The 24403-nt window shown below is 46.0% G+C and overlaps 2 protein-coding genes across 5 annotated transcripts in view; one reads left to right on the top strand and one right to left on the bottom strand.

Moving 5' to 3' along the window:
* Positions 1-1596: 1596 nt before the first annotated feature.
* On the top strand, positions 1597-12758 carry LOC308482569 (uncharacterized protein). Its single transcript, XM_081015807.1, has 5 exons — positions 1597-1867; positions 2037-2141; positions 3284-3355; positions 3705-3765; positions 12607-12758. Exons 1-5 carry the CDS (start codon positions 1688-1690, stop codon positions 12711-12713), a joined length of 525 nt encoding a protein of 174 aa, XP_080871933.1. The 5' UTR covers positions 1597-1687; the 3' UTR covers positions 12714-12758.
* Positions 5388-24403, bottom strand: part of PHACTR4 (phosphatase and actin regulator 4) — an 88796-nt gene continuing 69780 nt past the window's right edge. For all 4 annotated transcript variants that reach the window (XM_081015734.1, XM_081015735.1, XM_081015737.1 and 1 more), the window contains 10 exons: positions 23561-23725; positions 20722-21099; positions 16271-16835; positions 14371-14588; positions 13425-13584; positions 12767-12822; positions 11447-11508; positions 10348-10485; positions 8392-8468; positions 5388-7826 (listed from right to left, as the gene is read on the bottom strand). In XM_081015734.1, coding sequence (XP_080871860.1) covers positions 7811-7826; positions 8392-8468; positions 10348-10485; positions 11447-11508; positions 12767-12822; positions 13425-13584; positions 14371-14588; positions 16271-16835; positions 20722-21099; positions 23561-23725 — 1835 coding nt within the window. In that variant the 3' untranslated portion in view covers positions 5388-7810. The remainder of the gene's footprint in view (positions 7827-8391; positions 8469-10347; positions 10486-11446; positions 11509-12766; positions 12823-13424; positions 13585-14370; positions 14589-16270; positions 16836-20721; positions 21100-23560; positions 23726-24403) is intronic.

The following is a 24403-nucleotide window of genomic DNA, read 5'->3' as shown; positions in this document are numbered from 1 at the left end:
GACAAAATGGTGAAGGTAAGGTGCTGCAAGGATTGTAGAGAAGAGACTTGGACCATTTCTTTTCAGTGTGTGAGCCAACCTCATTCTATTGGGTCACATGATACGCAATGGAAGCACTTGCTTACTATTGTTTGTTCAGAGGGGCCTGACAATTTCAGGGCAAAAGTTTAACCAGGTGTCCAGAAAAATCTTGTTTTGTGAAAGGCGGAGTTCCCAACAAGTATCTCCTCTTGGCTATCAAATGAGGGGTACTTGCTCTGTGAGGCAGTAGAGGTCTAGTGCTCCCAAGTGTATAAACAACTACCTGACTTTTAGAAGACATCTGAAGGCAGCCCTGCTTAGGGAAGCTTTTAATGTTTGATGTTTTATCATGTTTTTTCATATATTCTGTTGGGAGCCACCCAGAGGGGCTGGGGAAACCCAACCAGATGGGCAGGGTATAAATAATAAATTGTTAATACTAATAGTAATAATAATAATAATCTATTTTATTTGCGGCCACAGATACCGGCAGCAGCACCCTCGGCTATGGAATCCTCATCCTCATGAAGTACCCCCAGGTAGCAGGTGAGGTAAATGGTAAAGTCGTTCTGTTGCACACATTTTATTATTTATACATTTACTGCATTTCTAGGCCCACTTTATCTTCCAAGGAGCTCAAGGTTCTGCTCCTCCCCATTTCATCCTCACAACAACCCTGTGAGTCAGGGGTCAGCAACCTTTTTCAGCAGGGGGCCGGTCCACAGTCCCTCAGATCATGTGGTGGGCCAGACTATATTTTGAAGGGGGGGGGAATGAACAAATTCCTATGCCCCACAAATAACCCAGAGATGCATTTTAAATAAAAGCACACATTTTACTCATGTAAAAACAGCAGGCAGGACCCACAAATAACCCAAAGATGCATTTTAAATAAAAGGACACACTCTACTCATGTAAAAACACGCTGATTCCCGGACTGTCTGCGGGCCAGATTGAGAAGGTGATTGCAGCCTAACTGGCCACGTGAGTACTTTTTCCTGTTCTTTTTCAATGCACGTTATGGGGGGGTGTTCTGAATGCAGGCTATTTATTCCACATTTTTCATCCCACTGTTTGGCTCCTAAGAAGTCCTCAAGGCAGCTTGAAGTAAGAAAACACCACCCTAGAATAATGTGTACAATGGGATGGTCTGCAGGGGTTTGCCACGCCATCCACCTCTTTGCCAACCAGATCAGGATGCGGAATGGTCTGGCTGCAACTATCGGCACCTGAGAATGTCACCCGCAGATGCCACTCACTTGCTCACAGGACCCACAGCTGCAGCTCATCTGCGAGTGGGAGATACCCAAAGATAATGCCATTCTCCCATGCTAGCATGTGGATTTGGTTCCCTCTGGTGCCCAAAGACAGGAAATGCTGGTCTTTGCCAGCCTGCTCACATTCCCTCCCCTTTTTGATCAGTCCATCTTGTGCTCAGAAGAGAACCGTGGTATGTCCCCCACCCCCCAATTCGTCTCCTCAGGCTTGTCTCAGTTTCCCTTTGTGGATAGTCTGGACTGAGCCAGCATCTGACTGTGTTATTGTATAAGTTTCTCATTTCGGTTTTTATCCTAGTTTCAGCACGGGGCTCCTCTAGACACAAGTGGAAAGGGGGCATGGATTTAACGTTTTCACCTTTGGAAGTGAGAAGGGACAATTTGTGGTCATGGTTCCTCTTGTTTCCTGCTTTCAGGATGAAGCCCTGGTTCGTGCAGTGGCAGTTAGACACCTGGGGCTGCTGCGGGGCAGGGCTGGGCAGCGGTGGTGTCCCTGCTTGCTGGAGGAAGGCATTGCGGAAGTGGTGAATGTGATCATTCACCTGGAGGACACAGAAGAGGTGGCAGAGGTGAGGGCCTGCATGGATTGTTCTCTGGAACCTCATGGACATGTCCACTTTTGAGGCCACTAACCTCTCCAGCTTCCTCCCCTTCTCTTGACTCCCTCTCTTTCCCTATCTATGACTTGGGGCTTCATTCTTTTGGGATTATCACCCCGCTTCTCTTCTTGCATTGCAGGCAGCAAAGGCTGTTCTGAAGCTGCTGGTCCCCAAAGTCATCTGGTGGGCAGAACCGAATGTGTTCCACCTGCACCATGCGCTGCATAAGGCAGCTAAATATTTGGTAAGGTCACCTTCATTCTTGGGATACTTCTAACTGCTTTGTGAGCTGGTGTAAAGAGACCAGGGCAGCTTTGTGCAGGGTTGTCCCGTTTTATCTTTCCAACCGCCCAGTCAGGTTGGTAATGGGAGCAGCTGTGCCAGGAGCCTCTAGAGAAGCTCCTAGCCATGTGGCGAATTGGGCCCAAGTCTCCCTCATCCAGCTCCTGTGCTCTTAGTCTGTGCGTTAAATCACATGGGATGTCTTTGGCATTTAAGGTGGGTATAGGATATTCCGGAATTAAGATTGCCGGAAGAAATATCAACAACCTCAGATATGCAGATGACACAACCTTGATGGCAGAAAGTGAGGAGGAATTAAAGGACCTTTTAATGAGGGTGAAAAAGGAGAGCACAAAATATGGTCTGAAGCTCAACATCGGAAAAAAACAAAGATCATGGCAACTGGGCCCATCACCTCCTGGCAAATAGAAGGGAAAGAAATGGAGGCAGTGAGAGATTTTACTTTCTTGGGCTCCATGATCACTACAGATGGTGACAGCAGTCACGAAATTAAAAGACGCCTGCTTCTTGAGAGAAAAGCAATGACAAACCTAGACAGCGTCTTAAAAAGCAGAGACATCACCTTGCCAACAAAGGTCTGTATAGTTAAAGCCATGGTTTTCCCAGTAGTGATGTATGGAAATGAGAGCTGGACCATAAAGAAGGCTGATCGCCGAAGAATCGATGCTTTTGAATTATGGCGTTGGAGGAGACTCTTGAGAGTCCCATGAACTAGAAGAAGATCAAACCTCTCCATTCTGAAGGAAATCGGCCCTGAGTGCTCACTGGAAGGACAGATCGTGAAGCTTAGGCTCCAGTACTTTGGCCACCTCATGAGAAGAGAAGACTCCCTGGAAAAGACCCTGATGTTGGGAAAGATGGAGGGCACAAGGAGAAGGGGACGACAGAGGACAAGATGGTTGGACAGTGTTCTCGAAGCTACCAGCATGAGTTTGACCAAACTGCGGGAGGCAGTGGAGGACAGGAGTGCCTGGCGTGCTCTGGTCCATGTGGTCATGAAGAGTCGGAAACGACTAAACAACAACAATAGGATATTCTTCTATGTGCACAAACCTGCTATTTCTCCATTTTCTTTTCTGATAGATCAAGACGTACAGCAAGGACGTCGTCCGGGGTGCTGCCATGAGCTTATTGCAGCCTGCTGCCAACAAACAGGTATGTGTCCCGAGTAGCAGCACTGCTTGTTGATAAGTAAAGCAACATCCCTCCCTGGTAGGGATGGATGGACTCAGCTCTTGAATGATGGAAATTACAAGCTAGGCATGTGACTAGGCAGGGGCCCAGGCACCTCCTGAATCTTTTTTCTGAGTGCCCCATGGAGTGTCTCAGGATGGGTAATGAATTTCAGGAAATTGGATTGGTATGCAGTGCCACTATGAATTCCTGCCCCACACATCATGGCACTTGTAAGCCACTCCTAGAGTACCTGTTCTCCTCCCCACCCTCCCTTTGATTCCATTGGCCTTTCAGAGTGTGACCTCGCTTTTCCCCACTGTCCCTCTAGGACACCTGGCTCACAGCACAGCCATGTTCATTATGGAAGAGGATGTCTTCCTACTGTTCCTGTAAGTGAGGAGAAAATGCTTCTGCTGAGAAGGGTGTTAAGTGAAGAGAGATTAATAATATTTGAAATGATCTGAAAAGGACTTCACTGCCCTCAAATATCCCCCTATTGAACGGAGTGAGTTTGGGGTGGGCTGGGGTGGATTACCAAATGTTGTACAGTTGAAGTGAAAAGGGACAAGAATTGTCCCTTCTCCAAAACGGAAACAACCACTGCTTGTGGACACTTGCGATGGATGAACCTATCCATTTCCATTTCTTGCTTTTGCAATGTTATTTATGATGTAATGCTCTTTGCTTTTAAAACTGAATTGAATTAAAAGTCACTCAATGTTTCACTGCAGAAGGAATGGCACACATGGGAAAAAGCAAACCCAGACAACAAATGTCAAATAGTATTTCTTAGAACGGCCAGCTGGCAGGGAAACAGTTCAGAGCTAGGAGGTGCCTGGAGGAGCTGGTCCTGGAGCAGAGTGGATGGAATGAGCCCTTCTTCCTATCTCTCCCATTCAGGCAGCCTGATGGAATTACCAGGGAATAAGTTCCATTGAACTCAGTGCAATTAGTTCTGGGCAGACATGCAGAATACTGCACAGTTAAATAGCTATTGAGTGTTAAAAATGCAGCTTGTGGCCTTCCCTTTGCATACTACCCAGCTCCCCAAACTCAACACTTTGAAAATTTAGCACAATTCCACTTTGTTTGAAGCTCCAGGCACCCTCAGCTGCCCTTTCTAGGGAGCCAGGATGCCCTTCAAGAGGAGGCCAAACACTCTCCCATCTTTAGTATTGATCTAATTTCAGAAGATGCAGACCTCCTGTTCCTTTGAACTTACTAAATTATCTAACTTTTTATAGTGACAGTCCTTGCAGAACAGTTCAAGGCTGCCCTCTAGTGGATAGAAATTTTCTAGAGTGGACATGTTTTGGCCTGATTTTTGAAAGAACTGTGCACACCAGGGATGGTGAACCCTTTTCTGCCTGAGGGCCGCCTTCCAGGGGACAGGTGACAATGGCAGGCAGAGTGGGCAGGATGCAGTTTTTTTGTATGGCACAGGGGTTTCTGCACATATAAACTCACCCAGTGCTTTTTTTCTGGGGGGGGACGGGACGGGACGCAGGCCTCATTGATGGGCAGTATTTCAATATGAGTAGGAAAATGAGAGTACCCCTAAACATTTTTTTAAGAAAAAAAGCACTGAACTCACCTATATCTCCCTTTAAAAAATAATAATTCTAAGACCGTTCAGGACCAGCAATTGCAGAGGAAATGAATGCATTGCACTGAGTAGATTTGATATAATAATCTCCACATTTCCATCTGTAAGATGGGGGTGGGGGGAGTATGTAGCTGCACTTTTTAGTTGATAGTTTTTACCTCTACAGGGAGTGTAGAGGTAGCAAACCTTCCTTGGAGGTTTTTAAGCAGAGGTTGGATGGTTGTCTGTCATGGATGCTTTAGCTGAGATTCCTGCATTGCAGGGGGTTAGACTAGATGACCCTTGGTGTGCCTTCCAACTCTACAGTTCTATGATACTATGACACCCCAAATCACTCTCTGTATCTGGGAAGTGACTGCACAAGAGGTCGGCGATGCAACTGAGAGGGAGAAGAGAAGAGAAAGCTTTTTCTTTTCTAAAAAAAATTTATTCCATAAAATCTTATTGAAAGGAAGACAGCTATACAATGCAATGATCTGCTCTACAGAAATATATTTTACACACTTTGAAAAAGCAGTTCTGGCATAGAGCGCTTCAGCACTCCCCTGATGTCTACAATAGCTTCTCTCCTTGCACTCTTCCTGAAGAAACGCTATTCAAGTAGCAGTAGGAATCCTGTGGGCTCTCCCAGATGCTGGTCTCCAACTCCCGTAATCTCCAGCATTTGGTCATGCTGACTGGGTCCCCTAGGAGTCCAACAAATCTGGAAGACCACAGATTGCCCATCCTCTGCCTTAAAGGCAACAAAGCCAAACTCCACCCCCCCTCACCCCATGCAAAATATTCTCACCAAGTCAGTGCTCAAGAAAACAAAAGGATTTGGGGTGTGGTTTGGGGGAGGGGGAGAAAGAGAGAACAAAAAAGGTCAGCTGAGGGGTAAGGGGTTAGGGGTAGAATGAAACCCTTGAGGTACAAAAGCAGAGTTTGAGATCTTTGTATCCCTGGTCTGCCCAGAAAGGTGACTAGGACATATTGGAATGGGATTATTGATGCTTCAGCACAGGGGTGGAGAACTCCCACCAGCATGGCCAATGGCCATAGATTATGGCAGTTATAGCCCAAGATTACCTGGAGGCACCCACTTACCTGTCTACTGCTGCCTTTAACAGTTGTATAGCAAGGAGTGTTCCAGGCTTTTGTCCTTTGCTCATGAAAAGGTATTCTGTTGGATTCAGATAAAGTGAGTGGTGCAGTCTCCACTGAAATCAATGGTTTTTTAAGACTTGACAATCTTATTCCTATGGATTTCAGTGGGTTCTAAAGTCATTTAATCTGGATCCAGTGCCTCCTGACACTCCTTATCTTATGTGATTGTTGCAAGATATAGCAGCCCTTCTTCTATTGCATCTTACCCACCAGAAGGTTTGGCAACTGGGTAGACTTCAGCAGTATGTAATGGCCTCTTCTCAAGGCGAGGAAGCATAGAATGGCATGGGACACAGCCTTTAGCCATCTGTGCGCTGCTTACCCACTGGTATAGCATCATGTTCTGCAAGGGTAGCTTGTGCAACCAAAGCAGTTGTCAAACATGGAGCCACCTACATCCGTCTTCCCCAAACAGAAGCTTGCCAAGTGATGTTGAACTACAACTCCCAGCAGCCTCAGCTGGTGTGGTCAATGGTTGTGGGCCAACAACATCTGGAAGGCCTGAAGCTGGGGGAAGCTGACCTACATTAACATGCATCCAAATCCCTCCCAGCCTCTCACACAAAAGGGTGGTCAACCCTGCAACCCAGTAGTGGCTTGCAAAATCATCCAGAAACATTCCACGAGAGATCAAGGGATGCCATATTTGCTAATGTTTATAAATACGAAAAGGTCAATTTCAAGCCCTTCTCAAGCACGTGACATTTGGAACTTCCAATACATTTTGCTACTTGACTAAGAAAAGGCAAGTTCCACTCTAATTTCAGAAAGTTTTTAAAAAGAAAAGGAAGAAGTCATGATTTTTTTTAATATACAATATATTCCATGCCATCTGCTTCCTGAAGGCAACTTGTTTTAGGCTTTGCAGTTCCTGTTATATAGGACTAAATATGCACCAGAAAAAAGAGGTCTCAACGTTACAATTTTTTGTTGTCCATCTTAAAAAAATTGTCTAAAAACTGCCCCCCTCTCTCAAAATGCAGCATATGCCATTTAAGAACTATACAATTTTTCTGCAGGATGATTTAAAATTGGTCAGTAGTGATTCTGCATATTAAGTACATCCAAAAGACATAAGCAAAAAAAACAAAACAAAAACAAAATCTCCCATAATGTGTCAGTTTCCTGCTAGGACAGTATTTTAAAGTTTCCTTTGTACAGAACGCACGCACAAGCACACACTCTCTCTCCCACATGCACAGGCACACATTCTTGCTTCCTGTTCACTACCTACAAATGCTGCTCCAATATTATCTCTTCCTTTGAAAAAGCCTATGAAACAGATCAGAACATACTATTTACAGCAGAAGAGGAAGTGGGGGGGCATTATCCATTCAAACGCTGGAGCTGTCCACGTCTAACATGAGTCAGGGCACCCAGCTACAAGCAGGGGGTATTGCTGATTCATCTGAGGTATAGTGTTTCTCTCCCCGCCGTTGTGATTTGATGGCACTTGACAGAAACTCCTTCCAATGAAATGCAACTTTTGGACAAGGCTCTCCCCACCCCTCTTTTGTTTCCCTGAAGGAGGTCATTTCCTGGATACGATCTGAAGGCAAATCTTAGACAAGCCTCAAAGGTTCCTCTTCAGCTCAGGAGAGGGCAACCAGCAAATGCCTCAAGTCATCAGCAACCTTCTCTGGCACATCTATCAGTGTTGGGGAGCGGGTTTTCTAAAGGATTCATGGCCGATGAAACCTGCAAGAGAATCACATTGTGCTTGTGAGAATGGCAATGGGCTTGGACACCTCCCCTCCCCCCTTTGGGTCTTGCATGCCGCATCCAGGTCATGCCCTCAGCACATGAGAACCACAACTGTCAAGCTCTCACTGCTAGATGGTGCTGGCCAACCATCAAATACTATCAGCAAATGTCTGCCTGTGTTGATGTCTCCATTGCCCCTCACCCAGAGCACACCCACTCCCTTCTTGGCTCCAGCCTGCCGCACAACGTTCACCAAACATGGGTTTAGCAGGGGCATGTCCTACTAGAAACTTGCCCCCATGGATTCCCCATCTTTTGTGAGCTTTGGACATAGAATCATAGAATTCTATGATTCTATGTCCAAAGCTCACGAAAGATGGGGAATCCATGGGGGCAAGTTTCTGCCCTCTCCCCACCCCAAGATATCACACACTAGAGAGGCGATGAGATGCTGGTTCAAACCTGACCATGGCAAGGAAGGCTAGTGGGAATGCTAGGAGCTACTACAGTCCTACGAAAGAAGCATGGGAAGGAAAGTGGGCGCCTCCCTCTTACACACCGTGTGAACTGCTTGCTCTCTTCGTGGACTTCCATTTCAGAGCTCTTGAACTCGTTCAGCTCCTTCCGGATGGCAGCCTAAATGGGGAGAAGGAGCCCTGTCAGTTCAGATCTGAGCACTTCCAGCCCTGACAGGTGCTATCCAATCAGCAGGGTGCCCCAGCTTTGTATGTCTGCCTTATGCCTATTTCATCCTATCAGAAGCAGCCCAGCTTAGCCATTCTGCTGCACTTCCTCTTTGGATGTTCTGACCAGTAGCCAGGATCAAAGCACAAAAGGAAAGAATCTGTCAGGAGACCAGAAGGACCCTGGGTGGGGAGGTGGGGAAACAGCTGGCAGGAAACACAGGGTTTCTGGAAGCTTCATTACTTATGGGGGTTTCAGTATGGTTTATTTACTTACTTACTTATTTTGGTTATGTAAGAATGCTTCCCCTGCTTTTCTAATGCATAAGCATCACTTAAGGCGGCTTCTAACAAACAGAACATTTCATATCACATTCCAGTATCAAGACAAAACACCATGCAATATAGTGTATAACACAGAAAAGGAAGTGCAGATAGAATATTTACTTCCAACAGAACATTGTTGCACAGTTTTCATGCAGCCACCGAGAAGGCACTCACTCTTGCCCAGCAAACAAGCTCCCCTATCAAAGAGCCCCTACAACAGATGCAAACACATGGACCTATAAAATAGGTGGCGCTTCTTTGTGTAGGTGTATCAGACTGTTATTTATAACAAGCTCTATCAGACTATAATCAGTGCTTTTGTGGTCATCATGACATTTGGTTCCCCCTTTGCAATATAGCACAGGAAACCTCATTATGCAGGGGCGGCTGAACGGATGGTGCTGTAAGAGGCATGAGACACAGCCGGAAATGAAGGCAGCAAGGAGGATGTTCCTCACTGCCCAGAGGATGAGGAACAGAACAAACCCCTTGAAAGTTTGCACATAGGCAAGGCTCAACTTATAAGATGATGAAGAACATGGTGGTGAAATATAGCACTGTCCCATGTATATGGCACTTTTGCAGAGCACAAGAGAGCAGGAGGTTCCTTGAGAAGTTTAAAATCCAGTATCTTATACAGTGGTACCTCGGGATGCGAACGGGATCTGTTCCGGAGCCCCGTTCGCATCCTGACCATAACGTAAGACACAACAGCGCGTCTGCGCGTGTTGTGTTTCGCCACTTCCGCGCATGCACATGACGTCATTTTGACCGTTTGCGATGCGCGAGCAGCGAAACCCAGAAGCAACGCGCTCCGTTACTTCCGCAGAGTGCAACCCGAAAGCGCTCAACCTGAAGCGTATTTATCCCGAGGTATGACTGTACAGGTGAGCAAATAGAGAACTGCAAACAGACACAGGCAGGGGTGGAACGTGTATTTACTTCAGATGCACATACCTGAACCTAATTCAACATCCTGCTTTCATAGTGGCTGACCAGATGCCTATGGGAAGCCCGTAAACAGGATCTGAACTCAACTGTACTCTCCCCTCTTTCGGTTTTCAGCATCTGGCATTCAGAAGCCTACTGCCTCTTACTGTGGAGCTTTGATGGGAAGTAGGGATGAGGAACCTGTGTCTCTCCAGATGTTCTTGGACTACAATTCCCATAATCCCTGATCACCAGCCACACTGTCTTGGTCTGATGGGGGCTGGAGTGCAACAACATTTGGAGGTCACCGGAACAGGAAGGCAGAGCAGAAGGCACACAGCCACAAAACATACACTAGGGTTTCATTACTGCACTGCAGGGATGAAAGACTTTGCAGAAAAGGTGGGTTTTGAAGAAAATGACAGGTAATGTCATACAAGTATTCTGAAAGGCAGCCCCTGTCCGTAAGTCGTTTGAGAAGACAGGAGGCCTTGGACATCTGAGGGTGGCAGAGATGCATTGGGAGAGGAGTGTGGAGAGACAGGCTGGGCAGAGAGAGCATTTGCCTTTCTCACCTTGTCAGCAGGGGTTAATTTGGTCCATGGCTTGTCTGCTCGCCTGTCGTAGTCCTGGGCATCTGTTACCTCCACATATTCATTAAACCTCAGGATCTTCCTTGCCTGCAGTTCAGCCACAGTAGGCCTTTGACTAAGCTAAAAGGCAGAGAGAGAGAGAAAGAAATTGTGATTTGCAAGTGAAATCAGGTGGCCTGCTTCACAAGGCTAAAGTGGATCCTGGCACAAGCGCTGCACCAATCCAGTGTCACAAGTCCTAGCATGGCAGCACTGCATATCCAGGTAGTTGCTCCAGTCCAGTGACTTGGAACCGTGTTGGTTGCCTTGGTGCATCTGTCTGGTGCAAAGCCTCCCAATAATCAGGTATGGAAAGAGGGAGTGTGGTGTACGGACAGGGTGGGTGAGTGGTTTTGTGAAGAGAAAACTCACTTAAGTCACCAAAACCAAAGATACCTCTTGCCTTGGTGCAACCTTGCAAAATAAGGATTAACCCAAAACCCGTGAGGAGCAAATGTCACCTCCCAGGCATAATCCTGGTGGGCTGACTGGCTTCCACTAGTGCAGCTGGTGCAGAAGGAAATGTGAACAAAGTCATTTGTTAGGGCAACTCAGTATGGTTGGGGGTTTTCCCTATCATTCTCATATATATATATATATATATATATATATATATATATATATATATATGTATATGACCTGGATTAATTACATCTGGGGCAGGGCTCTCTCTGATCACCTTATGCAGAGGAGAGCTATTGCGGAGTCTCAAAAAGGGGTAGGTCTGAGGTGGTCTCCTTTCTGCTCTTCTTCAGAAATATTGGGCAGCCTACTCTGTAGACTCTCAGGCTCCACTGTGCAGAGGCCACGTGGGAGTTCGTGGAAAGTGGGGTAATGCATGAAGAGCAGGATCCGTGCCACAAGATGACTCTTCACATGCAGGAGAGCAGTGTTTACAATATTACATTGGTGGATACTGCGCTGTGCTTTGTATATGTTTGTAAATGAAATAACTTTGTAATGTTTAATGAAACTTTTTTTTACTTAAAAAAATATTAATAAAGCAGTACAGAATTCCCAGCAGCCCATGATGCTCCAATACCTTTCTGGTGAGCCTGCGCTTTATTTCCCTTTTTTCAGCTTGCCGGTCAGCCTCATTTTTTGCTGTGAAAGAGAAAAATGATTGACGCTGTCTGAAACTTCTCTTTCCTCCCAACATAGTTTAGCATTAACAAATAAAATGTTGCAATTATTTATCTATGAATGGTACACACCTGTCAGTCAAGTGCTTCTACAGATTTGGTCTCTTGCATGAAGGAGGTATTAGGAACTTGGTGTGTATGTGTGCATTTGATACTATATAAAGGTAATATGGGTGCCCATCCACACCCAGCAAGGTTCCTTATGACCCTCCATGCAAAAAGCTGTTCCCTTGGAAACAATTTGATCCACTGATTTTACTTTAGACCACTCATTCCTGGCATGAAACAGTTTATTAAATGACTCTGGATAAATCCAAGCAGAGGAAACCAGCTAGATTTATGACCTGACAATCCCTCACTAGAATTGTGGAAGAAGAATAGCATTTATTGCCTTAGTCCACAGAACATAGCAGCATGACATTACTGAAATGCTTCTTCTACACAGGACTGGTCCCTGAAGACAGTTTAGAAACTTTAACTGGTGCAAAACATGGCAGTTTGATTTCCTGCTTGGCCCCACCCCACCCTCCAGGAATCATGTTATTCCCACATCGCTGACAATCTAAATTGGCTGCCAATGTGTTCCTGGATCCAGTTTACGGAGAGTTTGGAGTTCGTTTTACATTTAAAGTCCTATGGCTTGGGCTCCGCCTTCTCCACATGTCTTCCTCCTTAGGTTATCTGGAGAAGACTCCCTCGTGTGCGGCATCCCTATTAGCTCAGGTTGGAAGGCCTTAGCAGGTAGGGCTTTTTCTATGGGGCTAGAGCCATGGCTGTGGAACTCTCAGCTCAGAACATGAATTTAAAAACAGATACAGCTAAAAAAACCACCCACCCATTATAAATATTTTTTTAAAAGCAGGCCGCCATATTAAAACAGCATGGCATATTAAAACAGCACTCTTCCTCCTCTTCCTACAACAAAAGGCGGTTCTACCACCTGCAGTTGCCAAGCAGGAAGAGCTTGCCCTGTGCGCTATTCATTAATTGCAATCCAGATCACCTACTGCAGCATATGGTCTGCTGGAAATTCAAATGAAACTTTCCATGCAAATCACAGGTACGGTAGCAAGAATGCTGCACGGCAGGAATAGCAAGCAACACTGCAGCAGCACAGTGTTTGGGACAGCAGCCAAGGGACAATGCCTCGGAGCCAGAGTGCTATAGAAATGATCTGAATACTCCTTAGAAAATAAGCACATGGAGAAGCTTCTACTTACGCTGAAGTATATTCCTTTGCTCCAATTCCTCTGGTGTTGGTCTCTGACTTAATCGCCTAATTTAAGAGTAAGCAGGGGCAGAAAGGCAAATTACAAGTGCATCTTTTAAGGACAAAAGCACAAAAGAAGACTCTGACACAGACTACAAGAAAACCTGTTGAAGGCTTTCCCCATCTTTCTTTGCACTAAGGTAGTTTGCACGTAACCATGGTTTAGCACTAAACCATGGAGCCCCAATGAGCCTGAGTAAAGTGTCAGGCTCACACACATTGCTCTTTTCCTGCACAGCTCTAGAACAGCAAAGGTGGTTATATTTTATTCCTGTTTTACTGTATTTTGTATTTCATTGCCTTGTATTTGCATTACTGCGGTTAGTGACTTTTGAGTACCATTCGGTGGACAAGCAGGATATAAAACGCAAGAAATAAATGCATACTTAAACAGCAGCATGTCTGAATGGCTTTGATTTCAGGAAGCAGAGAAAGTGTCCTTCTGCTTCCAGTGCTGGCAGGCCAGATGTGCAAGATCTGCCTAGGACCACAGCTGGATGGGTGGCTGTGTTTAGTACAAATTCAGAGAGGAAAACGGCACCTACCTGGGACATCTCCCACGCAATCCCTAACTGGGACCTATTGCACACTTCCTTCTGCCTTCCTACCTGATCAGTGTCGTCCCAATCTGCTGGCGGATTTCCTGCCACTCTTCCTTGCTCTTCCGAGGAAACGTGGTGTTCTCTTCTGGCAGCTCCTGCCTGGGAGCCATGTTGCCCAGTTTCATGGCTAGGGTATCTTTCCTCTTGACTTTGTTGGCTAGTGCAGCTTTGGAAAGAGAGAAAGAAAAGGAGATCTTGTCACAAAACAAGCAGAGTGGCTGACCCCCAGCCAGCCATACCCTCACTTTCAGATCGCATTACTATTTTGCTGACAGTTGCAGCATGGATAAGTCACAAAGCGGGAGGAATGTGCCACTGAAGCAAAGGAGCACCTGTCTCCTAATGCAAAGCATGTACAGATATAGGCCTTTTTGATCTTGCACCTCAGGGCCGAAGTATATATTACATAACATTTATGTGTGTTGGTTAAACACACACACACACACACACACACTGCATTAGCTGCAGGGAGGGGCCCTGATCATTAATGGGGTCACAGCAAGTGTGGGGAAGGAGAGGTGCACTGTTTATTCTAGGTCTTGAAGAGGCTTCCAAAGAAATATATACAGGACTTAAAACGAATTAAACCTCAAAAACACTTAAACCCCCTGGATATTTAATAACACCAGATTTTTTTTAAACAGCAGAGCAGCATTTGTAGATAGAACAGGTGTCTGAAACTCAGCAAGGGCAGTGGCCTGTCTGACTTCTAGTGGGAGGGAGTTCCACAGAGTTGGGCCCACAGCACCTCTCCTGCTGTGGATGTGAGGTAAACATCCCCCTTGAAGTTAGTGTTGGCACTGAAGAAGAGGAAAAACACACGACATCAAAGGGGGGTTCCCTGCTCCCAAGGCAAACAGCACCTGTCCCAAATAAGGGAAAGGGTTAAATTCTCCCCTGCATTTTTGTGGCCCTCTCTGGAGTTAGTTCTGCCCAAAAGTGAGAGCCTTACTGTTATGGCTGTCATCTTCTTCATCCTCTTCCTCCTCCTCCTTGTACAGAATAGGTCCCTCGGAGTCTGAGTCGCTTGGACCCTCCTCTTCATCCTGTACTGTCTGGAGGCTGAGCCTGGGAATGACCGTAACAGTGGGAGACTCTCCAATGTAAACATGGGAATTGGAATGATGCACATCCTCTTGGACACCTTCCTCCTCTTCATCATCGTCTGGACTAACAGAAAGGCACACAATTGTGATTTTTAAAACAAAACACTCCAGGTCAGCCTTCTACAAGCATGCAATTGCATGCATCAAGGTTTTATTTCCTTCCCTTGGCCTTGATTCAGTATAAACTTATGGTTACACTTCGGGACTCCTTTCTGACCTCGATACCTGAACAGCAATTAACCGCCAGTGGCTTCTCCCAACCTGGTGCCCTCCAGATGTTTGGGACTGCAATTGTCATTGGCACCAGCATGACCAAGGGTCAGGGCTGATGGAGGGAGGAGGGACAGCAAGCTGCCCAGAACTCTGGCAACCATTTCCCCCTGCAATGACTAGTCAATGTGTATTACACAGAACATGCTTTACAGATTTCATACTGCCTGCCAAGCTCTATTTTCAGGGCTCAGAGTGCTGGATATTAAAATCTTGCCCCACTTGTGAACACCTTAATAAGCTGTTATAATTATACAGTGGTACCTCGGGTTCAATTCGCTTCAGGTTACAGACTCCGCTAACCCAGAAATAGTATCTCGGGTTAAGAACTTTGCTTCAGGATGAGAACAGAAATCGTGCTCCGGTGGCGTGGCAGCAGCAGGAGGTCCCATTAGCTAAAGTGGTGCTTCAGGTTAAGAACAGTTTCAGGTTAAGAATGGACCTCCAGAACGAAATAAGTATTTAACCCGAGGTACGACTGTAATTAATTCATTAATTAACTTTGTATAGCGCTCATCATCCATAGATCCCAGGGCGGTTCACAACATAAAATTACAGTATAAAAACCACAAAATACATAATAAAAATGAGAACAGCAACCAATAATCCCCCTCCCACAACACTTTTAAAAGGGAATTGGATGTCAATCAGCCCAAGGCCTGGCTGAAGAGGCAGAAGTTATCCTTCATGCCACGTAAAACAAACATCCAGAAGCTGCTTAAGACTGAACAGCCCAAGAAAGACTATACCTAGGCAAGTTAATACAATCATACCTTGGTTCTCGAATGCCTTGGTACTCGTACGTTTTGGCTCCCGAACGCCACAAACCTGGAAGCAAGTGTTCTGGTTTGCGAATGTTTTTTGGAAGCCAAACGTCCGACACGGCTTTCGCTTGAGTGCAGGAAGCTCCTGCAGCCAGCTGGAAGCTGCGCCTTGGTTTTCAAATGGTTTCGGGAGTCGAAAGGACTCCCAGAATGGATTAAGTTTGAGAACCAAGGTACCACTGTAATAATAAAATAATAATACCAAGTTGAGCATTAAGGATTTTGGTGCTCATGCATCACAAAGTTCTTTGTGTGCCTCCCCATTTGTGGTATGTCCTCCCCATGGAAGTTCTGCTGGCACCTTTTGGCACCAGGCAAAAACCTTCCTTTTCAACCAGGCCTTCAGCTGATTAATATTCTACCGCCTTTTAAACATGCTTGTGAGAGGGGAGTGGGATTATTGTTTTATTGTTTCTGTTTTAACTATTTATTTGTGCTTTTAACTTGCATTTCTATTTTGGGAACTGCTCTAAGATTTTTTGATGAAGGGCGGTATATAAATCTAATAAATAAAAATAAGTAAATAAGAGTTCAGAAATAGACTATTTCAATAAAGTGTTGGGTATGCAGCAGCCGAGAGACTTGAAGTAGGAAATAGAAGAACAAACGGACTGCACAGAGCTCCACACCAGCAATTTCAAGTGGGACTCACACTTTCAGCATCTCAATAGTAACCGGCAGTGACTTCGTTCTGCCCAGGGTCCCGTTGTCGTCATAGGAGCCTTCGTTCTCAAACAGGAGCGAGTGTGCCCTGTGTGAGCCTTCTGCTGGCGGCGTTGATGGCAGGGGGCTAGCCAGCGCTTGCTGGATGCGGATGTGGAGCGGGAGCGGGGGCAGCCGTGAAGGCATCCGAGGCTCTCCAAAGCCCTGCTCGGCCATCCTCTTGCCTGCATCTAGCACGGAGAGCCCTTCCTGCGGGGTTTCCGCCCACAGTTCAGAGGGAAGGGGAGGCTCTGCCCCAGGGGTGGAGGAAGGGACATGGGCGGGTTCAGGAGGAATGTGCGAAGGCAGAGGTGGCGAAGGAGAAGGCGGTGGGTGAGGTGGCAGCATGTGCGCCGGTATCGAGGAAGGGTAGGACGACCTTTCATTAGGCGACTTGGGAGCAGCAGCCGATTCAAGGGATGAAGGCAAGTTTAATGGGATGCCTCTCTTGGGAGGCAAAGGCGGAGAAGGCTTAGACAAAGCTGTGCCGCTACTGATCGCTTGAGTCAATTCAGCTAGAAGAGAAGAGAGGAACACTTGTTAGTATGGTTACAGCAAGCACCCCAGATCACACAAAGGGGACCCAGACCAGGCAAATTCCGGAAAGAGGCAGGATCATTCCATGCCTTCAGTCCTTACCCCAATGGAAAACAATTTGCCAGGTACCTACAGGTCATTGGGTGGCGCTGTGGTCTAAACCACTGAGCCTAGGGCTTGCCAATCGGAAGGTCGGTAGCTCCTGTTGTTCGGTCCCTGCTCCTGCCAACCTAGCAGTTCGAAAGCATGTCAAAGTGCAAGTAGATAAATAGGTGCTGCTCTGGCGGGAAGGTAAACGGCATTTCCATGCACTGCTCTGGTTCACCAGAAGCGGCTTAGTCATGCTGGTCACATGGCCCGGAAGCTGTATGCCAGCTCCCTCGGCCAATAAAGTGAGATGAGTGCTGCAACCCCAGAGTTGGCCACGACTGGACAGGGGTCCTTTACCTTTTTACAGGTCATTGGCAGACAAATGGGGCAGAGAGCCAGCAAGGTTGAACGGATAATGAATGGAACTATAAAGTTTTGTTTTTCCTACTCATCCTTTTATTGATGGCTTTTCCCTCTTTTCTTGCCTCATATATTTAGGTGCTGCTGTTTACACGCTGTTAATTTACAGGGTTTGGCTGTTAATGTTTCGCTAGCTTAGTTAACCAAGCCATGATTTATTCAATGAGGGTTTCTTAAACTATGGTTTGTTTGATCAACTGAACGCTGCCCGGTGGCTTAATTATGTTTAATGCAAACAAACCACAATCTAAAGTCATGTTTTCATTGTTGACTTGCAAACCTTAAGATGGCTTGGCACTAGATGCAAAACCACCACCCTTCAGTAACCATGGTTTGTTTGGCCGCATGTGGGGTACCTCTGGATGCTGCTGAACTATAACCCCCATCATGCCTAGTCACTGGCCATGCCTGCTAGAGCTGATGGGAGATGTAGTTCAGAAACATCCAGTGGGCCAAAGGTTTCCCACATCTGACCCAGGTGCTCACTCAACTATAAAGCCACAAGGGGCAGGTGAAGCTGGAAAACAAAAGAAACTTTGGAGATACAGGCCATGGTTTCTTTGATCATCTGTGGGGAAGCTCCTGATAAACTTGTGGTTTGTTAAGGAAACCATGGCCTTCCCCAACTTGGTGCTCTCGAGCTGTTTTGGACTACAACCCCAGCCAAAACAGCCAAGCTGCAATGTGACAATTTTACTCTTAAAAAGTGGGGCGTAAAGGCATTTAATAAATAATAATAACCGTTATATTTAGATCTGTGATCAAACCCGTTATAATTTTGGGATGTCACTCTCTCAGCCTCAGTTCCTCAACTTACCTCCATCTCAAAAAATTAAGAGAAAGCAACAACCTTGTATAGAAAAATGACAGCTTTAGATCACACCCATACACTGTATACTGGATTTTTACCTATTATTCTACAGCAAGGTAATTTCCAGTCCACAGGCCAATTTTGGCCCACCACAGGTCCAATATTGGTCCACAATGCTGTTTGCCCCAAACCACATCCACCTGCCCATCAACTGAAGTGCCTTGTTACATCAGCTGATGGGCAGGATGATGGGATGTAATTCGACACTGGATGTGAGAGCAGGGAACAAGATAATGCAGTCAAGGCTGCAGGATTTAATCCCTGCTCATCACTCATTCATAAATATTATCTTAGCCCTTTGTTTTCTGCCTCTCCTGGGGCTTTCTTGATCACATCAAGCTCTATAGCAAAAGCTCAAATTGTGACATGTTCCTCCCTGTGGCAGCCCAAACAGGTTCTAGGGGAAGGACAGACTACACCCTACTACTCCTTACCCCCGCCCCCCTTTTTACATATGTACTGACTTAACCAGAAGATTTCATACACACCTGATTCACCACATCAATATTCTAACATGGATGCCTACATACTTCATATTAACATGGGAAGCTGGGTCACCTCCTTGCTTACTGTGTTGTCTGATGGCTCTGGTTTCTGCTTTTAGTAAAGAGTGTTTTCGTTCCCTAGGGTTTCATCCACAAGTGTGCCATGTTTATTTCCATGGGATGAGGCAAGTCCTCTTTGTATTATCTGAGTCAGTCGTCCCAAACTTCGTGCCTTCTAGATGTCACTAGACTCCCACTCTTTCCGGTCCTGGTCAGCATGACCAATGGGCTGGGGTGTTAGAAGCTGGAGTCTAACAACATCTGGAGAGTCACATGCTTCAGGAAGCCTGATCAAAACTATACCTACAGACCAATCCATTTTTGTCTCTGAAGTTCTATTTCCATGCATCCCCCAGCGCGCGCGCACACACACACACACACCCCCAATCCCAGGTACTATCTTGCCAAGTCCCTTCTCATCGCTTTCTATTTATGCTCTTCCCTTCATATGAGATTGTAAGGTAGGGCTCCGCAAGCGATACAGTATAGAATTTCCTGCTATCATTACCTTGTTTGTCAGAAACAAAAGGCACACTACACCTTACAATTTGAGTACATGTGCGTTCAGAGTAGGATTGCGAAATCTACCACACACTCCCACTGCGAATTCTCAGCAGGTGAGCAGGAACAGGTGCAGTCTTGGAAGATCTGTTTATGTTTCACCCCTCCTTCTCCCCACACCCTCAAACCGCAGGTGTTGCATAGCCCTTCCCTATATACTGCCAGGCTGTGAGTGCTACAGACATTCTTTCCGAAAAGCTTATGGCAACCTGCTCTTGTTGGTTACATTCCCTTGCCTTTCTTCCTTCATGGCATTCCATTTCTAAACAGCTCAGGTGAGTGGCTTTGTTGATATACCTTTGAACTGTGTTAAGAGATACATTGGGAAATACAGCACTGGCTTGGGCCGCATATTCCCCACCTATCCTTTACAATATATGAAGCGAACACAAAAAATGCTTTGCTTCAGAGAACTAAGAGTTCTAAAACCTGACCAGCATCTAGAGGGAGGAACAGCTTGAAATCCCATGAACAGCTGTAGACTTGCAGGATGAACACTACACAAGTACACACACCTACATGCATGCAGTAGTGTCTTACTACATGTTCATGCTTGGCCTGTGATGAGCTGTGCTGTGTACACGGCACATTTCCACAGGTTTATGCAATGGATCCTTGCTATTTGGAATGGGAATGAGTTACCAGGAGCATTGCAGAAAAGGTAGGACAGTTAAGAGTATAAGTCACAGAACAGTCCTGCTCATGGTGGCCATGCCAAAAGAACAGCAAACTTCACAGCCAATTAAAGATATATCTTATTCCTGATGTTACCCAGGAGGGTAACCTATTAAAGCACAGAGGCTTGAGAGGTTAGGACTGCCTCACTGTCTCTTTCTCTCTTACATACAAACTTCTTTAAGATGGTCTTATATGCTCCAAGTTCTAGTGCTGTGTCTTTGGAAAAGTCTCCTAAGATACTTACAACAGAGGTATAAGAAGAAAGGAAAGTGGCATCAGGAGGCCTAGCAAAGCAAGAGAAAGGAATAAGAGACTGTGTAGAGCGTGAACGCAAACCAGATCCATTCAGAAAAATAAAAGATCCAGAGCATGTGTGCCATGATCCACTCCCAATTGGTAACAAATAGACAAGAGTGAAACAATTATTTCCTGTATCTCAACATAACACTTCATGCATTTGATGAAGTAGCCCTTGTAGACTTATACCACAATAAATGTGCTAATCTAAGGACAAGTACAGACATTAAAAAGCAAAAGAAAAATGTGGAAAACTGAGTGATTATATATATATTTGGTACTTTGTCTTCAGACTTTGCCCCATCCACACTGAGCTCGTATCAATTACAACTGCAGTAAGAATCAAGGAAGGGCCTGGAGATGGAACAAGGCACATTGCATACACAAAGAAGAGCCACTTACCTATTAAGGGGTTGCTATTCCTATTCATTGGCTTGGGAGGTGGAACAGGGGGTTGCTTGGCTGGTGCTGCCGTGGTAGCATTCGTAGCAGCAGTAGTGCGAGCATTTGTGAAAGCAGAGGGTACAGTCCTAGGGGCTGGGGAGGGAGCAGTGGAAAAATTGACCCCTTTCGCTGTGCTGGTGGCAGCCGCAACTGTGGAGGAAGGCATAGTCCTTGCGGTGCTGCTGGGAAGACCAAGATCCCTCGCCTGCACGTTGCTTGTTTCCTGAGAGGAGGATGACAAAGGTCGTTTCGGGGGAAGCAGAGGTTGTTTAGGAGCATGAGAATCATGATGGTGGTGGTGCTCCACTTCTGAATTGGGATGGCCGTCCAAGGTTCCTGCAATGAAACGTATTTTGCTTTTGTTTTCAGCGACATTATGACAATACCTAGAAAAGAACATCTCATCTCAGGGTAGCTCTCTAACCATTATAGGGAACATCATTAAAGGGAGCCAAACCTTTTAAAAGTACTGTTATCTGCCCACTTGACATAAACCCATGAGCTTTCTTACATACATGAAGGAGAGGGTTGTGGCATCTTAGAAACTAATTCATCTTTCTGCTGAGTATGAAGGTTTGGACCACAACTTACTTCCTATATAACATGGACCATCTGCCTCTAATATAGCTTTCTCGCCTGGTATCCTCCGGATATTTTGGATTCCAACTCTCACCAGCCCCAGCAAGCACAGCCAAAGAATCTAGCAGCCACCAGGCTGAGGGAAAAGATTAGTGCCCACAAAAGCATTGGCTACTGTAAACCAGCTGGCCTTAAGGTGCTTCACACCACTCTCTTTGGGTGTGCTTCACACCACTCTCTTTGGGTGGCTACAAGCCAAGAGCATATCCAGACAGTATGTTTTGCACTCCTGATTGGACACAGCAGCTGAAGGTTCCTACCCACGACACCTCCAGCACAGGGAGCCTAAAAAACTACCATAGACTGCATAGATACCATAGTCCGTACTGGTTTCTGCCAGCCATGCCAACCAGTAATCGTCAGTACAGTGTTTAAGACCTTGCATGCCTCTGTGTGTGATACAGATCAAAACCAGCAACAGTTTCCCAGTTCCTGTATTTACAGCGAGGAAACTGTGCCTCTCCATACATTGTTGGACTCCATGATCCCTGACCATTGGCTATGTTGCCTGGGGATGATGGGAGAGGGAATCCATCAATTTCTGGAGGGCCTGAAGCTTCTCCATCCCTGACTTAGAACCTTAGCAGGGATATCCTGAAATTTAAGCATTAATGAAAATCAGTGAGTAGTATTATTAATATGCTAACCGTAGCTATGCTTTGCTCTAGTGATAGCATCACCTCATAGCACCCCAGGAGTCTCTTCAGGCACTCCTTACATGCATATATGAACACACACCCTGCCATCACCAACTGTTTTGTGGCATGTTTGTACATGGCACATTTTTTGGAATGTTTTTAGGTTTCGTGTTCAAAATTAAACTTGCTTGTAAGTTGTCATCATATGAGATGGACAGGGCTTAAACTAATAAGTGCCTCCACTTATCGGAAAACAGGAAGCAACCTGAAGCTGATTCAGATCTCTGGTTCATCCAGTTCAGTATTGTCTACACTGGCTGGAAGTGGCTCTTCAGGGTTTCAGACAGGGGGTTTCTCCTATTTCTACCTGGAGAGGCCAGGGATTGAACTGGGGATCTTCTGCTTGTAAGGCAGATGTTCCACCACTGACCTGTGATCCTTCCCCAATGAAACAGCAATAGAATTAGGTGATTTTAAACTCTGGATTAGGGATGCGGGTGGCACTGTGGGTTAAACTACAGAGCCTAGGGCTTGCTGATCATAAGGTCGGCGGTTCGAATCCCCGCGATGGGGTGAGCTCCCGTTGCTTGGTCCCTGCTCCTGCCCACCTAGCAGTTCAAAAGCACGTCAAAGTGCAAGTAAATAAATAGGTACCACTCTGGTGGGAAGGTAAACGGCGTTTCCGTGCGCTGCTCTTGTTTCGCCAGAAGCGGCTTAGTCGTGCTGGCCACATGACCCGGAAGCTGTATGCCGGCTCCCTCGGCCAATAAAGCGAGATGAGCGCCGCAACCCCAGAGTCGGTCACGAATGGACCTAATGGTCAGGGGTCCCTTTACCTAAACTCTGGATTTAGTTGTTTTATTGAGGGAGCCCTCTTTAAATGGCAATGCTCATTTCTTCAGAATCTAGTTAGCCAGACCTGCTGCATTTGGGGACCCTTCTGCTCAGCCTGCTAAGTGAAGCACTGAACTTCTACCTCCTGCTCCAGCCCTGCCTTTATGGCACCACAGATTGAAGAGCATTCTAAAAGTGCTGAGTTTTTGCAAAGAGGGCCTCTTCCTAGTAGTCAGGAAAAGGATCCTATGCAGTGTTCTCAGTTTCCACCCAACAGTTCCAAAGAATTCTGATTAAGCATTAAACAATTGTCCCTGGAAAGGGGTGGGGAAGCTGCATTGGAAAGTCTTTGCAGTTATTTATGTGCTGTTTGTTGGAGGAAACTTAAAAGGTTTCTTCCAATTTCCAAACTAGAGTTCAACGTGAAGGCTGGCACTCACCAGCAAAGCGTGGGCAGGAGGAGACAGAACGTCTGATAATAAGAGAGATAAATTGGGTGGGGCTAACCCCCTGGAAGTGAAGGTGTGAGTCGCTTGTGTTAGAAACTTGCGTGAGAATGAGGGAATCTTCATGGGTGGGTGTGCTCCACAGGAGAGACCCAAAACTGGTATTTTCACAGTGAAAGCCTGATAGTTAATGAAAAACACTTCTCAGGGAGCCACCACTCCTGCATCCCAGTTTCTCACCTTGTGATTTCTTCAGCTCCTCTAATGGAACAGGCTTCTTAAGGCTTGTTCTTTTTCCAGTCTCTTCCTCCAAGTGTGCAAGGTTGACAATCCCAGAACCATCAATGGGGATAGTGTGTCCATTTTTCAAGGCATCGTGGCTGAGTTTGTCTGGCTCCTCCTCATCTGTTTTGGTTGTGGGGGGAGATAGATTAAATAAATAAGAATTAAGGAAAGCACAGGCCTGAAGATCGAGGCAGGAAATTGGCCAGGAAGGAAAAGGTGCACATACCATGTAGCAACAAGCCTGCCAGGAAAACACCGAGTCTGCAGGTGGTGGCTGAGGAATAAATATTGGTGGCTGGGATTTAAAGAAAGAAGGCACCTTTGAATATGCCTTAGCTGAGACTCCTGCATTGCAAGGGCTTGGACTAGATTACCCTTGAGCTCCCTTCCAACTCTACAATTCTATGATTCTGTGATAATATCTACAAGTAAAAAGGATTGATGAGTGGCGTTGTTAAGGTAAAATAACATCTGGTCCATTTGTCATGACACAGGTGGGGGAATCCCAAGTATAGCAGCTGGGGCAGCCCTTCTCGTTTTCTAGCACATTTTTCTTCAACACAGTCAAAAGGCTGAGGGCCCTATTTATTTAGACCTGACATGGGAAGCTTACAGAGGAATGCAGTCACACTGCAACTGATGGAGCTATAGAGCCTAGGAGCTTTCATCTATTCTAATTAAACACCAGAGAAACTTAGAGACAGCAGCCAGCAACCCCAAAGAATTCATAATGTGCCTCTAGCCTTGACAAAGGTGGGAAGCTTTTCCCCACTGTCTGGGTTCAACAACTGGAGTCCA

Source organism: Podarcis pityusensis (assembly GCF_964106645.2).
Source record: "Podarcis pityusensis genome assembly, chromosome: 8".
NCBI lineage: Eukaryota > Metazoa > Chordata > Lepidosauria > Squamata > Lacertidae > Podarcis > Podarcis pityusensis.
Note: the sequence above shows the minus strand (reverse complement) of the source record. Positions and strands in the feature narration are given on the sequence as shown.

Excerpts from the sequence above, each read along its gene's own strand:
- LOC308482569 (XM_081015807.1), top strand. The coding sequence starts at position 1,688 with ATGGTTCCTCTTGTTTCCTGCTTTCAGGATGAAGCCCTGGTTCGTGCA. Across the intron at positions 2,142-3,283 it reads ATAAGGCAGCTAAATATTTG|ATCAAGACGTACAGCAAGGA; the intron begins GTAAGGTCACCT and ends CTTTTCTGATAG. Across the intron at positions 3,766-12,606 it reads GATGTCTTCCTACTGTTCCT|GTACGGTAGCAAGAATGCTG; the intron begins GTAAGTGAGGAG and ends TGCAAATCACAG.